The 14,151-nt window shown below is 47.1% G+C and overlaps 1 protein-coding gene across 1 annotated transcript in view; it reads left to right on the forward strand.

The window, feature by feature from the left end:
• Positions 1-10,232: 10,232 nt before the first annotated feature.
• DIP2A (disco interacting protein 2 homolog A) overlaps positions 10,233-14,151 on the forward strand; it is a 109,276-nt gene continuing 105,357 nt past the window's right edge. The window contains exon 1 of the mRNA XM_054579434.1: positions 10,233-10,614. Coding sequence (XP_054435409.1) covers positions 10,524-10,614 — 91 coding nt within the window. The 5' untranslated portion in view covers positions 10,233-10,523. The remainder of the gene's footprint in view (positions 10,615-14,151) is intronic.

Genomic DNA, 14,151 nt, shown 5'->3' on the forward strand with positions numbered 1-14,151 from the left:
TGCCTGAAAGCTATATAATTTTATTAACCAATGTCACCCTAATAAATTCAATAAAATAAATAACTGAGCCTGAACAAATCCAAAAAACATAAGTAAATGATCAGAGTGGTCTTGGTTGTGCTAAATTTTCTACTTCATTGTTTCCCATTCAGTCCACATCTGTGGTATTATGGGAAGACCCTATGACCAGTTGACAATAGAAGAAAGCATAGGTTTATTGTTTCTTAAAAGTTTTTTTTTAAGTTTATTTTAGAGGGAGGGGGAACAGAGAGAGAAACATCGGTTTATTGTTCCACTTTTATATCCTCACCTGAGGATATGCTTATTGATTTTAGAAAGACAGCAAGGGAGGGAGACAGGGAGAGAAATGTGGATGTGGGAGAAATCAATCGGTTGCCTCTTGCACATGCCCCAGGTGGGGACCAAATCTGCAACCCAGGCATGTGCTCTGACCTGGAATTGAACCTGTGACTCTTCGGTTTAACACACGACACTCCAACCCCCTGAACCACACGGGCCAAGGCTATTGTTTCACTTATTGATGCATTCTAGTTGACTCTTGTACGTGCTCTGACTGGGATCAAACCCACGACCTTGGCATATCAGGACAATGCTCTAAGCAACTGAGCAACCTAGCCAGGGCTGAAAACATAGGTTTGTTGTGCAGAGAGATCTGCACCATATGCTGGCATTATCCAGAAGTAGACAGTTGCTGCACTACATCCCAGCTTATGAATGGATTTCCAGTTGAAAAAACTTTGGATGTGATGGGCCCTTTCATGTGGAAAGAGTTGGCCTGAGTTACTGATCTATAAGCATTTAGGTGCAGTGGGTAATCAGTTGTCCAGCTGGTTCATAACTTGACAGAGGAAAGATTGGTATTAAGGAAGGCTAACAGGACACGTATGTAAACAGACCTCTGCCTACCAGAGGGCATCCATGTGACGGACCAGATGACATGTCTGTGGATGTTGCTCAGCCTGTTTCTTTAGCCAGCATGGTGCTTTCTGAACGAACTCATGAGAAGTGGCCACGGTGACAGGAAGGAGCCTTAACATTGGTTCAACAACATAAACTTCCTTTCACCAAGGCTTCTCCAGCTTCTGCCACTTGTCTGCCTCAGTTGCCAACACTAGAGGCCAATGCTGAGAACCTGATGTGGTGACCGGGCTCCTTCCATTGTAGAGGAGCAGTGATTCGTCCTCCCAGGAATAGACCCATGTTCCAGGTGTGAATTTGGCTTCCCTGTCCACAGTGTACCTGCCAACACCACCATCCCTGGATTTAGAATGTCTTCTCCATTGCTGGAGTTGTGCACAATGCTGCCTCTTAGCGGCAGACATGCATTAAATCAGTGAAAGGAATGAGCTCACGCTCATGGAATTCAGTGGTGGTAGCACGTGTTGGAGGAGGTCCTCAAAGGGGCATGACGCCCAGCTGACCGGTGAGCTGGACCTGGACAATCGTGGGCACCTCCTACCCTCCTCCCATTCTTGGAATGTGTGTTCTGCTTGCCTTCCCGGTGGTAGAAACTGCCCCAAGGATGCAGCTTGAGACAGTAAGGCATTGAGACCATCTGGATAGTATACATGATTGAACCCACATATGGACTCAAGGCTTCTGTGTAAACTCAAGGTTCTGGTGGGTGAGTGCTGAGAGCTACTCATCTTTTGGCAGCGCAAAACAAACATCCTCTGTTCCCTTGTTTATTAAACCTGCCACCTTCCAGTCTGGGGTGGCCTACCTTTTTCTTCAGCTTCTTCTTGCCTTCCATGGGCAGGGGAAAATGTTCATGTAGCCCGTCCGCTGAAAGCAATTGCCTTGACCAAAGGGTGGAAGGGGCCAGCTGAAGGCTCTCCTTAGCACCAGCCTGGACGTCACATCTTACAAGTTTGAGGTAATGTCTCAATCTGGTGTACGCCTTAAACCAGTAGCGCATGTGCCATGCTCTCTCCCTTACTGCAGGGGTCTGGGGATCCAGAAGCCGACCCCCAACCCAAGTGCCCACAGCCACAACAGGAACGATGAAAGCAAAAAGCAAAGCAGCGTGGGGGCTGTCGGCCAAGAGTTCGCCCCCAGCCCACCCAACCTCACCAAGGAGATGAAGGAGGTAACGAGTGCCATGGTAAGGATGGGGACCATGGTGGACATCAGTTCAGTGAGGTGTTTATCCGGTTGCCCCAGTACTTCAGGCTCATCCACAGCCACAGGTACCGTGGCCTTGATGGCCTCTGCCAGCACAGACCTGGCGGGCTCTCTGACCTGTGAAGACCCCACAGCTCTGTGTTGGCCTTCACTGATGTGTGGCAGAGAAAGGTAACAGTGAAGGCGAGGAGGAAGGCTTGGTTCTGAGTACCCTCTCAGTCAAGTGAAGATCAATCTCAGCCAGAAGGAGGCAAAGGATCGGCTGAAGGGGACCGGCGGCCGCCACGCTGCGCGTCCTGGGCCGCTCTCCTGGGCCACTCTGATGGTGAGCGACGATGGCAGTAAGGAGCAAGAGGAGGACTGCTCAGGAAGTGTCAGCGAGGAAGACTGAGCCTGCCCTTCCAGAGCTGAGACAGCATCGCCCTTAGCAGTAATGGGCGGCAGCAGATGTCGTTTCAGACTTGGGGTAAAACTATAAATGAAGACCTTTCATAAGTACATGGCAGAGGTCATGTAGGACTATTTGTGTCTGACCCTGTCCTCGCACCATTAATGTTTGTAACAGCATTAACTGTTTAAAACAAACAAACAAAAAAATTGAGTTGGGGAACACATGACACCCGTTTTCCTTTCCTGGCAGTGCCATTGTGGCCACAGTTCGGAATCACTGTAGTTTAAGCTGTGGGTGCATGCCTGTGGCCACCCACTCCTCATACTGCATTCTACTGGGCAGGCCAGAATCAAGGGGGCACCGGGCCCACGGGCCCAGCAGGGCGTGTTGGTGTCACTGATGTCAAACAGGAATAAAATCAACAAAACAAAACAGCAAAAAATTTATATATATATATTTATATCAGACTATTCAACTACATATGCAAATTGGATTCTCCAGTTTCTTAATCACAGTTGAGCAAAGGAGAACCAAGATACTCCCTTGTGGATCATCTGGGTTCCACACATATGCTTCCCTGTGTGTAATGCATGTAGTAGCAGCCCTACCTTCTCCACTTGCAAGACAGCAACTCCTCCATTTGCCTGCTGGCTCCTAGATGCAAGGACTCCAAGGTTCCCAGACATGATCCAGAGTTTATAATCTAATGGAACACTTCGCGTGTTCCCTGCCGAATGCCCCTTTTGGAGTCTTGCAGAGTCTAAACTTGAGAGGGCAGGAAGCACCTGTTCCCAGAGGATCCTTGGGAGTGATGGGAAGTGGGGCCGCTCCTGTTTCCACCCTTTGGCTTTCAGACTTGTGTATCCTTCCAATTGGGAGTGTAGTGCTGAATAAAGGTCTCGGATGGCACCCCATCTTCACAGCACGTTACCTCCACCTTGGCGCTTCAGCTGCACCTTTAGCCGGCTGTCCCGGTGCTCTATCCGGCGGTGCATCCCATGGTCCCTGCACTGCCTTTGCTGCAAAGTGAATCCCCTGTTTGATGTGATGCCCGGTGGGACCCTGTGCCAGTGAAACCAGCACTCCTGAAGCCCTTGCTGGTGACACTTGTGAGCAGGAAAGGCAAACCTATGTATGGAACATGAATCTGTTCCTGTGAAAATGAACTGCTGGCTCATCCAGGATGAAAGAGTTCCAATATAGTGAACTTGGTTGGTTGGGCTTCTTGATGAAACAGGCCATGTGGGAAGCTCAGCATTGGTCTTTTTGCTGGCAGGTTAGACATTCCGTGGCTGCTAGTGGCTAGGTCAGCATTGGTAGAGAATCTGCACGGTTGGGCCTGCGAACGGCCTCCGTCTCCACCACCTTGGATATTTTGTCCTTGTACCTAGTAATGGGGTCATCAGTCAGATGCTGCCCAATGTCCACTGAGTGAGTCATTCCATTTGGTTGTTAAATACTTTCATGGATGCTCTGGCGGGGGTGGGGGCATTAGCACTTTATACAAAGGTCATCCCACTTGGTACCTATTCCAGGATGTTTATCCACATACTTCTACCCCAGACCTCCTTGTCCCTAATGTCCAGTTGTTTTCCTCAGGCCCTTAACCAGTCACCCAGGCCCCCCAGTACTGTCCATGAGTCCATATATAGTCTCCCCTTGTGCAACTTCTTATAAAAAAAAAAGCGAATGACTAGGAGATCTGTTGGAAGGATGTGCCCTTACTAGTATCTTTCAAGGCCGCCTGAGTGAGGCTGTAATGTAGCTGCTGTCTACTTTCCTTCTGAACTCACAGGCCAGGCCAACCTACATGTGAACCAAGCTCAAGAATTTCCCTCCTTTGTCAACTGGTCATAAGCCTTCCCCATGTGGTCATAGGTGTGAAATGACAGAGAGGTTCTAATACAAGAGCAGTGGATGCCATGTGGGTCTGGGATACCTATTCTGCACTCACTTGTACCTTTTCATGCTCAGTCTTGAATATACTACTTCCAGTTTATGATGCATGTTCCTGGGCCCAATAACCTTATGATCTGGTGAGTTTGACAGAACCCACCTTCTAATGGGTGGTTTTAGCTGCATGGTCACTTGGTGTCCCAAGATCAGGTGTTCTATCTCTGACAGAGCACAGTAGCACACCAGAATATTTTTTCCCCTAAAAGGCACATCATTCTCTGCTCCAAGTGGCATGGCAGCACCCCAGGATTCCGCATTATGAATTTCCTACTGGGATGTGCCAGAAACTCCACATTGCATTGTTCCCACCACCAATAACAAATACCACCTGCTACACCATATAGCCCAGGAAGCAAAGCTACTTGCATCACAGCATTGACCTATTACAGAAACTTCTTGTTCTGGGCTCTTGTCGGAGCTGCAGTCTTCCAAATCACTCAACATCTGGGCCAGAGCAGTATTCCTAGGTGTGGAGTATGTGGCTTTCGGAACCTGAAGTCCCAACAGTGTCCTGCCTTCTTGATGATTGAAGGTGCAAGATGCAGTAACTGTCTTTTACTTTTGGAAGAGATGCCCTAGGGTGCCACTGACCACTGGTCCCCTAAAAATGTTATGGATGTAGCAGGTTCCTGAATCTTGATAGGGTTTATTTCCTCCTTTCTCCAACACCAGTTGCTCACCAAGGTCTCCATTATCTTCTCCATCTGGCTGATCAACATAATGTTACTGATGTAATGGAACAATGTAACATTGTCCAGGATATCTAGGTGGTCTTGGTGTCTTTGGACTATTGCAGGGCAAGAGAGATAACATAGCTTTCAGGCAAAACTCTATCTTTGTTACACCTGAATGTGAAATATTTCTGATCTTCTGAATGGGACAGAAAAGAACACACTCACCAGATCAATAGCTACCTACTGCATCCAGCACAGAGGCCGCTATCAGAGCTACTCCTGGGTTGTGTCTGCAATAGTATGCTGTTATCTTCCAGGATCCTTCTAATTTCTCCAACGCTCATGCTGGTGAATTAAGGATTTTCGGAACCACCACTCTGCATCCTTTGGATTCTTAAAAGTGGCACCAGTCTCTGTCATGTCTACCTCTGGTTGTGATATTGTTTTATGATCTTGGTAGGGACAGGGGCAGTTGCAGAGGATCCTGCTTGGCCTTTCCTATTGTGATCGCTCTAAGTCAGCGATTTTCAACTGGCAAGAGGCACTGATGTGCCATAAAGAATTTTAAAACATGCAACACCTGACTATTTAGTTAGGGGCACTGACATCTTTTCTCTTTAATTGTCAGATAAAAAAAAGACAACAGCCAACACAACAATAGCTGTCCAGTATGAATGAATCAAAATTATACCTGTTGTTTTTCTTTGTCACAGCAGCAAAAAAATAGGGTTTTTTTTTGCATGCCACAGAATTTTAGTAAATAGTTATGTATGCTATGAAATTAAAAAAAGTTGAAAATCTTTTTTCAACCTTTTAAACCTATGGTAGGTCAGGGTCCCAATGTGAGAGAAACGCTAACTGCCAAGAAAGTCAATGCCAACTATTCAGTTGGGGACTGGGGAAATGGCCACCAAACAGGTACACAGACTCGGTGGATGTACTATGAGCTGGACCTTGGACAGGACTCTCTTATTACCTGCCACCATAGGCAGCCACTCTAATGATGCCATAATGTCCTTTGATAGAGGATTGGATAAAGAAGATGCGGTACATATATACTATGGAATACTACTCAGCCATAAGAAAAGCTGCAATACTGTCATTTGCAACAACACAAATGGACTCTGAGAATATTATGCTAAGCAAAGTCAATCAGTCAGAAAAAGCTGAGAACCATATGATTTCACTCACATGTGGGATATAAAACTGAAACTCACAGACAACAGTATGGTGGTTAACAGAGAGAAGGGCAAGGATGGGTAGTAAAGGGTAAAGGAGTCCAAATACATGGTGACTGAAGATGATTTGACTTCGGGTGGTAGGCACAGAATGCAATATACAGATCATACGTCATAGAAATGTACACTTGAAACCTATATGATCTTATTAACTAAAGTTACCACAATAAATTTAATAAAAAAAGAAAAATAAAAGAAACATAATGGGGCCATGATGATGAGGTGTTTAGATATCAAAGTCAATTCAGACCCTGGGTCGATCAGTCTTTAAAATATTTGGCTACACCCTTTTCCACTGAGTGTAGTTATCAGAGGAAATGGCTATCGGACCCTTTGGCCAAGGACTTGGGGACTTATTTGTGTATATTTGTAATATACGGTGGGGTCCTCAGTATTTGGCCACTTCAGTAAATGGGCTCCATGTTTGAAAACTGGCTCAGCTCCAAAAACTGGGTGTGGGATCATGATTTTTTTTTTTTTTAATTGAGCAACCATCTTGATTTTCCTAGTCAACCATCCCAGACTTTTCTGCCAGTATTCTCAGCTGCCCGTCTTTTTGGCCTCTAGAGGTGCTATGTTTTCTCACCACTTGTGTAACTCTCGGCAGGTCAGGCTCTCTTGGCTGCCGCTTGGACCTTGCTGGCCATTCTAATTGCGTTGCTCTGATTTGTGTCAGGTAAGTGCTGCCTCCTGGCCTCCTTGTTTTCAGGACCCTGTCATCACATTGCTTTCACCCACCAAGTTCTGGAGTGGTCTTTTGTACTGTCAGTTCTTGCTTACAGAGGGGAGCCACCCCTGAACGTTTGGGTGGCATCGTACCCTTTTCATCAGTCGGTTTCTTTGAACTTTTTAAAATGTGTTATTTGTGCCTTTGTGTGGAACATAATCATCTGGTGGGTCTTCAGGAAGTTTGGAGTATATAAACTTCAGCTCATCTGCATCCTCAACATTTTACTTTCCTCCCCAAGTCCACCACAGCAATTTGGTCACTTCCACTCTGTCTGCTGGTGGCCATAGCTTTTTCTATGTGTGGTGTTTTAAAAATATATCTGCAAATTCTTTGATACTCCTCCCTTCAGAAAATGGGGCCTAATTCTTCTCCCCGTGACTATAGGTGAGATTTCGTGACTCATTACTAATAAATAGGAAGTGACAGAAGTGATGAGTATGACTTCTGAGGCGAGTTCACAAAAAGGCTATGGCCTTCCTTTGGACAGTTGCCCATGGAACCCAGCCATCATATTGTGAAGAAGTGTAGGCCACAGGGTGTGGCCGTGTGTGGATGTGCTGGCTGATATCCTCAACCTGGGCTCCAGCATCAACTGTTAGACATATGAGTAAATGAACCTTCAGGTCACTCCAGCTGCCAGCCTTCATGCTGCTCCAGCTGAGGCCTCAGATGCTTTGGAACAGAGACAAGACATTGCCATGATTCCCTGCAGTAACCTAGAGAAATGATACAGGCATATCTTGGAGACACTGCAGATAGGGCTCTAGACCGCCACAATAAAGTGAGCATCACAATAAAGTGAGGTGAAATCTTTTTGCTGGTGGAGGGTCTTGCTTTCAATCTGTAAAAAAAAAAAAAAGCAACATCTGTGAAGCATGATAAAACAAGATATGCCTGTAAATGCTTGTTTTAAGACACTAAATGTGTGGTGATTTGTTATGTAGCAAAAGATAACACCATCATTCTACAAGCCATCCTTTGAGCAAGTTCACACTTAGTCTTTGCCGGGGTGTAAGATCCCATATCGTAAGATAGCTCTTAAGTCAATGAAGTCTTCAAACCAGTTTCACATTCCAGCTCCCTTTTGACTAGTGTAGCAGTCATCCTGGTGAATTAAACAACAATGTTGGGGACTACCACTCATCAAGCAAACTCACAATCCAGCCCAGCACAACCTTTCCCAGCTCCTGGCAGTAGCTGTCGACTAGATCTTACAGCTCATTATGGGTTGAATTGTGCCCCCTACTCCTGGCCCCACCAAGAGATGTTGAAGTCCTAACCCCCAGTACCTATGAATGTGACCTTATTTGGAAATAAGATCTTTGCAGAATGATCAAGTTAAGATGAATTCATTAGGGAGAGCCCTAATCCAATGACTGGTGTTCTTTTATAAAAGGGAACTTTGGACACCAAAACCAGCACACATATAGGGAAAAAGCCATGTGAATGTGAAGATGGAGACTGGGGTGATGAATCTGTAAGCCAGGGAACACCAAAGATTGCCAGCCAACCACCAGAGGCTAGCAGAGAGGCTAACCACCACGTTTGTGCCAGGTGTCACAGGTAGGCACAGGTAACAGGTTCTTGGCGATCGCGAGCAATGAATTGAACCAAACACACAGAGAGTTTATAGCAGAGAGATTTATTAAGCAATAGTACACTCCACAGAATGGGATCAGGTCAACTTTGAGCAAAGATTGATCCCCAGTGGCCAGAGAGATTCTATTCTTATGGGATGGATATTTCCTGACTAGTTTTGGTGGCCTTTTATTGTGCATATACAAGTAGTTACATTACTTTTAGGCTACTATGCATATGATCGCCCATGATTTTCCTTGATTGCCCACCAGGAGAGGGGGTCCCACAATGCCAATTTATTATGATGCTATAATGAAGTGGTGGTCATGTAGCATCCTCTGTGCAGGTACAGTCATCATTCACCATGATTCAGCACTTTTCCAGAAAAGCGAGGACAGTCTTAGAACAGGGTCTCTGTCCTGCATCAATGTACTTTGTCTTCGTCCTGGGCGCCTTTGGAGTTTCCTTCTCTTTACTTTCTCCTGCCTCACAGGGACTGAGTGCTCCACCCACAAGTGATGAGTGAGCAGCATCAAACCCCATTTTATCACCGGCTTTCACACTACTCCTGGTACCTGTTGCAGAAGGATTTCTCCAAAAGCAGATGCTGATGGAGTTTGTGGTATCAATACCTATTAAAGGAAGGGAAAGGAAGCAGGACTGGGCAGAGAAACAGTGTAGGCAGGCCCAGCAAAACTCTGGCAGGACCCCTGTGCTGCCCGTCAGAGGTGTTCTGTGTCGAGCCCAAACGGCCAGACTTCATGCTCCTGCTTCACTTAGTCACCAGACAGGGACTTGCTCTCCACCAAGGACATGTATATTCACATTCACTAGTCGAGCCTTGCATATGCAGACACACGTCCTATGTATATGTGGGAATCAGTCCTTTGGGATCCTGTGGGTTTCTCAGTTCAACTCTACTTGTGAGCTCCTAATATCTTGTCCCCCACCCGTCCTCGCACTTCCCAGGGTCGCCTCATGATCTGACATGGCTGCGGGGGTTACTTCCTGGTCAGAACTATTCCTTCGAAGGCTGTTTTGAAAAGCAAATGAGTTAACACATAAAAGCCTGGGGAAAATGCCTGGCCCACATCTCCGCGGCTATAGCCAGGATGGTAAGTGTGCCCAGGGTGTACCAGTAGGCTTCTGGAAACCAGAAAAAAGCCCCGGCAGTGCAACACACCGTGGTAGGAAGGGTTCCCCGATCCCAGGAGGTAGGTGGGGGGTTCACCTCATCCCCAAGATCCTTGCTCCAAGGGATATGTCACGACCAGATCCTCTCGAGGAATCAGCTCGCCAACCGAACAGCACCTCGGCGCACAGCCTCTCGGGAGTGACGTTCCCCCGCCTCTCCCAATGGGAGCTCGGAGCGACCTCGCCGCGACTTCGAGGCCAATGAGAGCGAGCCATCGGTGTTGCTGGGCGGTGCCGGGACTCCCAGTCCCGCCCGCGATTCGATGCGCACGCGCGCTCCTCCCCCCCGCCCCTTAAGTCGCGCACGCGGGCCCGCGCTAGGGCTCTCCGAGCTGTCGGGGGCGCGCGGGGCGGCGGCGGCGCTAGAGGAGCCGCCTGTGAACGTGCCAGCGCTCGTGCTTGCGCCCGTGCCGGTGCCCAGCCGATCGGGCCGCGCCCCTATCCTGCCACCTCTGCTGCCCGCCGGACCGATGCTGGTCCCTCGGCTGAGAGGAGCGACGTAGCTCCCCCACCCCCTGCAACGCCTCTCGGACCCGGCCCCTACCCTGACCCCGGACCCGCCCGGGCTCTAGCCGGCCTGGCAGTCGCGGGGCGCGGCCCTAGCGAGCGAGCGGGCCATGGCGGACCGCGGGTGCCCGCTGGAGCCGGTGTCGCTGCCCGCCGAGGTGCGGGAGAGCCTGGCCGAGCTGGAGCTGGAGCTGTCGGAAGGTGAGCGGCTCGGCCGCGGGGCCCCGCCCGATTCGCACCCCGGATCCGGGACCCCGCCGTGCTTCTCACACTCGGGAATCCTGCCCCGCCCCTCACCTTGGACCCGCGACCCGCGACCCCCGCCCCGCCCCTCACCCGGGACCCCTACCTCGCCCGGCCGTCACCCGGGGAGCTTGCCCGGTCCTTCCCACCAGGACCATTGCACCGCCGGGACCCCTGCCGGCTTCTCGCAACCGGAACGCTTTGGGTGCCCGGCTGGTTGACTGGGTGGGTAGTTTGACCTCAGGCGTGTAAACCTGGACGCGAGTGACCGTTTTGTCTCAGCAGTAGGCGGTGGTTGTCCCAGCCCGAGGCCGCAGGTGTGGGCTTCACGAGGGTGGCTGTACCCAGGTAGTGCCGCCCACTTGAGGTGCAAACCTGTGAGCCCATCTCTGTCTGCGTGCCTCAGTTTCCTCCCCTGAAAAACCGGGTTAAAACGGCACCTCCCTCTCTGGAGGCACTTAAAACGAGGTTGTTAGCGCCTTTACGGAATTTTAAAAAATTAAAAATAAGTTCAATGAATGGTTCTTTGCTTGTTAAAAAATAGATTGGAAGGATTCTGCTTCAGAGGCAGTGGGTGGCATGACCCATCTGGAGGTGATTGCTTCCCAAATCTGTGTCCTGATGTGCTGTTTGATATCATTGTTCAAAGAGAAAGTGCTTGCGCAGTATCGTGAAAAGCATCTAATGTCTAACTTTGTTTCTGAAACTTAAGTGCATTTTCAGCTTTTGGAATCCATTTTTTTTTTAAAATAGTCGTATCACTCTTTAGGTTTCAGGTTGATAGGTCTCACTGTGTCGGAGTAATGCATTCTTGCAACCATCTAATAAATATGCGCAGGCTTGTACTAACTCATTTAATTCTCACCAAACTTAGGGAGATAGGTGCTGTTTGTTTTGCAGCTAGTACAACAGCTCCTTGAAATTGTTTTGAATTCAACAAGCAAGTTTTTAAAAGTTCTGTGATTTATGGCACACTTTTTTTTTTTAATGGAAGTGCAATTAAGAAATGGGTGGGTTTGAGAATTCTTGGTGATTAGATGCTCTTGGGAAGTTTAAAAACTCAAATTAGATATGGTTCTAACAGGACCCACTGTCCTGAATTTGTTACAGCTTTTCATCCAGGGAAAATAATGTCAGTGCAGTTTTGATTTTATGCATTTGATATATGTTTTTGCAGATTGCTCCTAATTTCTGCGTCAGTGTATTCGTTATTCCCTACATATATATGTTGTTTCTTCATGCTTGTATGTTTGAGTGCTTTCTAGCAGTTGATGGTTAGGTAAGATTGGATCTTTTCCTCAAAGAACTTCACAATATGTATGATAGAACACACACAAAGTCAAGTACTTCAATGAAAGAAATGTCTCTTATTTATTGTATCTATTTATACTGTTGTCATTTTAGACAGAGGTGGAGGATTTATAGACAAGTAAAGGATATAAGACTATATATAAGTGGAGAAGAACCTGGAAATGTAGTTTAAGCTGAGAAAGGGGGAGGACAATGTGCTAAAGGGAAGGGACAGCAGTGTGCAGCTGCTGCCAAGGAGACAGGAGCCCTGGCTTCTGTACCAGCCCTTAGGCCGACCCGACACCTCTCTTTTGGCCCAAATAGGTCAGTGATTTGCTGGGTACAGTTAGTTGTGGCCCTACTCCAAGGGTGGTTCCACACCTTTGATGCTGGCTTCTTCAGTTTGTGTTGTGATTGTTGTTGACATGGGGCTTCCCCATTGTGTTTAGAGATGCTTTGTGATACGGGCTGTGGCTTAGGCAGATTTTTGGCATCTTCGCAGTGTCCCTGAAGCTCCACTGAATTATAACATCTCCTAACTTGGGTTTGGTCAGCTGTGAAAGGAGGTGAACACCTGCCTTATGAAGATTCAGTCAGATAGTATATGTAGAAGTGCTTTGAAACTGATAAGGTTATGTGTATATAATTGAACAAAGGTACTATTAACAAATCACAGTCCTAAGCAACTGAAGTCAGTTTCATTGTCATTATTTTAATATTTTGATTAAGTAGAAGTAAAAAGTGGGATTCACTTTGTCCTGTGCCACCCCCCGCCCCAAATTTTAGGGGGGAGATAAATTTCTAATTCAGAATAAAGCAATGTCAAATAGGATGACTTCACAGTATTCATATTTGTCTGAATGAGACACTGCTTAGAGTTCAGAGTTGACGTTGCTACGCAGGTTGGAGAGAAGAGGAAACTTAACAGACAAATGCTGCCTACATGGAAGCTGGTAGTGAGCGATGGGTACCTGAACAATCTGGAAAATCCTGCATTACTTCCCCTCGGCCTGTACACCAGCAGTGACTAGTTGAAAGTAGGCTCCTGCCTTTATTGTAATTCATATATGGCCTTGTTCTCCAACATCCTTATTGGATTCTTGTCATCCACTGTTGTAGCTGGGGTTGGCCCTCAGGGAAGTTTCTGGTCTTAGAAGGCACTGATTTGTACCCATGAGCAGGTTTGCTAACTTTTTGTTGAGGATTCTGAAGAGGGAAATAAAGCACAGCTGTGGTCTTGCTCCCTAATTTCCCTGGCTGGTTCACCCTTCTTCACTTTGGGGTCTCCTTCAAATTAAGATGAGGGTGAAGGGTGGGGCTGCACAGAACCCCTCTCTTTTTAGCCTCCCCTTCCCGCCATGAACACACGCCGAAGAACTCACACCTGTGGCTCTTCAAAGCACGTCATGATGTCCCTGGATGAAAATGAGGGCATTAGAAGTATAACCTAGACTTAAAAAAAAAAAAAGAATTCCCAAACGCTGTGCTTTACCTATTGTATCAAATTACCTTGGATATACCACAACTGATTTTGGTACTGCGCAGTGTCTTGGGGCTACTGCTTCTAAACTGCTTTAAAAACATGAACAATGGTGTAAGATTTGTTCTTTGTTTTGGTGGCCTGCAGTGGTTTAGAGAGGAAATCCCTACACAATAGGCTACATTTGTCCCATTCCTGTTTCTTTATTCTGATTAATACACTTGTTCCCTAGCTTTAGCTTTGGTTTTTTGTTTTCCTGCATTCTGATAATACCGGCGCCCTAGAATGGATGGTGTTAAAGGAAAAGGGGAAAGCTCTGTTTGTGGGAAAGAAGGAAAGGACTTCTTTCACAAAGGATCCCCCACCCCCATTTAAATGTCTTTTTAAAAAAAATATTTATTATAGAGGGAGAGGGAAAGAGAGAAATATTGATCCATTATTCCACTCGTCCACGCATTCATTGGTTGCTTCCTGTACGTGTCTGGGCCGGAGGTGAACCCGTGACCCTGGAGTGTGGGGACTACGTTCTGACTAACGGAGCTACCCAACAAGGGCACACATGTATTTAATTTCTAAAATTTGTGATATAATTCTTAGCTTTCAAAATGACAGACTGATACTGCGTTCACACCAGTAAGCTTTGTTGTTCTTCCTAAATATTTTGTGGTAAATTAAAATTTTCATGTCTAAATTCTATTCATCTGTCAAAGCCTAACCCAAATGCC

This window comes from Pteronotus mesoamericanus, unplaced genomic scaffold, assembly GCF_021234165.1.
Source record: "Pteronotus mesoamericanus isolate MK-2021 breed Mesoamerican mustached bat unplaced genomic scaffold, CSHL_Meso_final contig_116, whole genome shotgun sequence".
Lineage (NCBI taxonomy): Eukaryota > Metazoa > Chordata > Mammalia > Chiroptera > Mormoopidae > Pteronotus > Pteronotus mesoamericanus.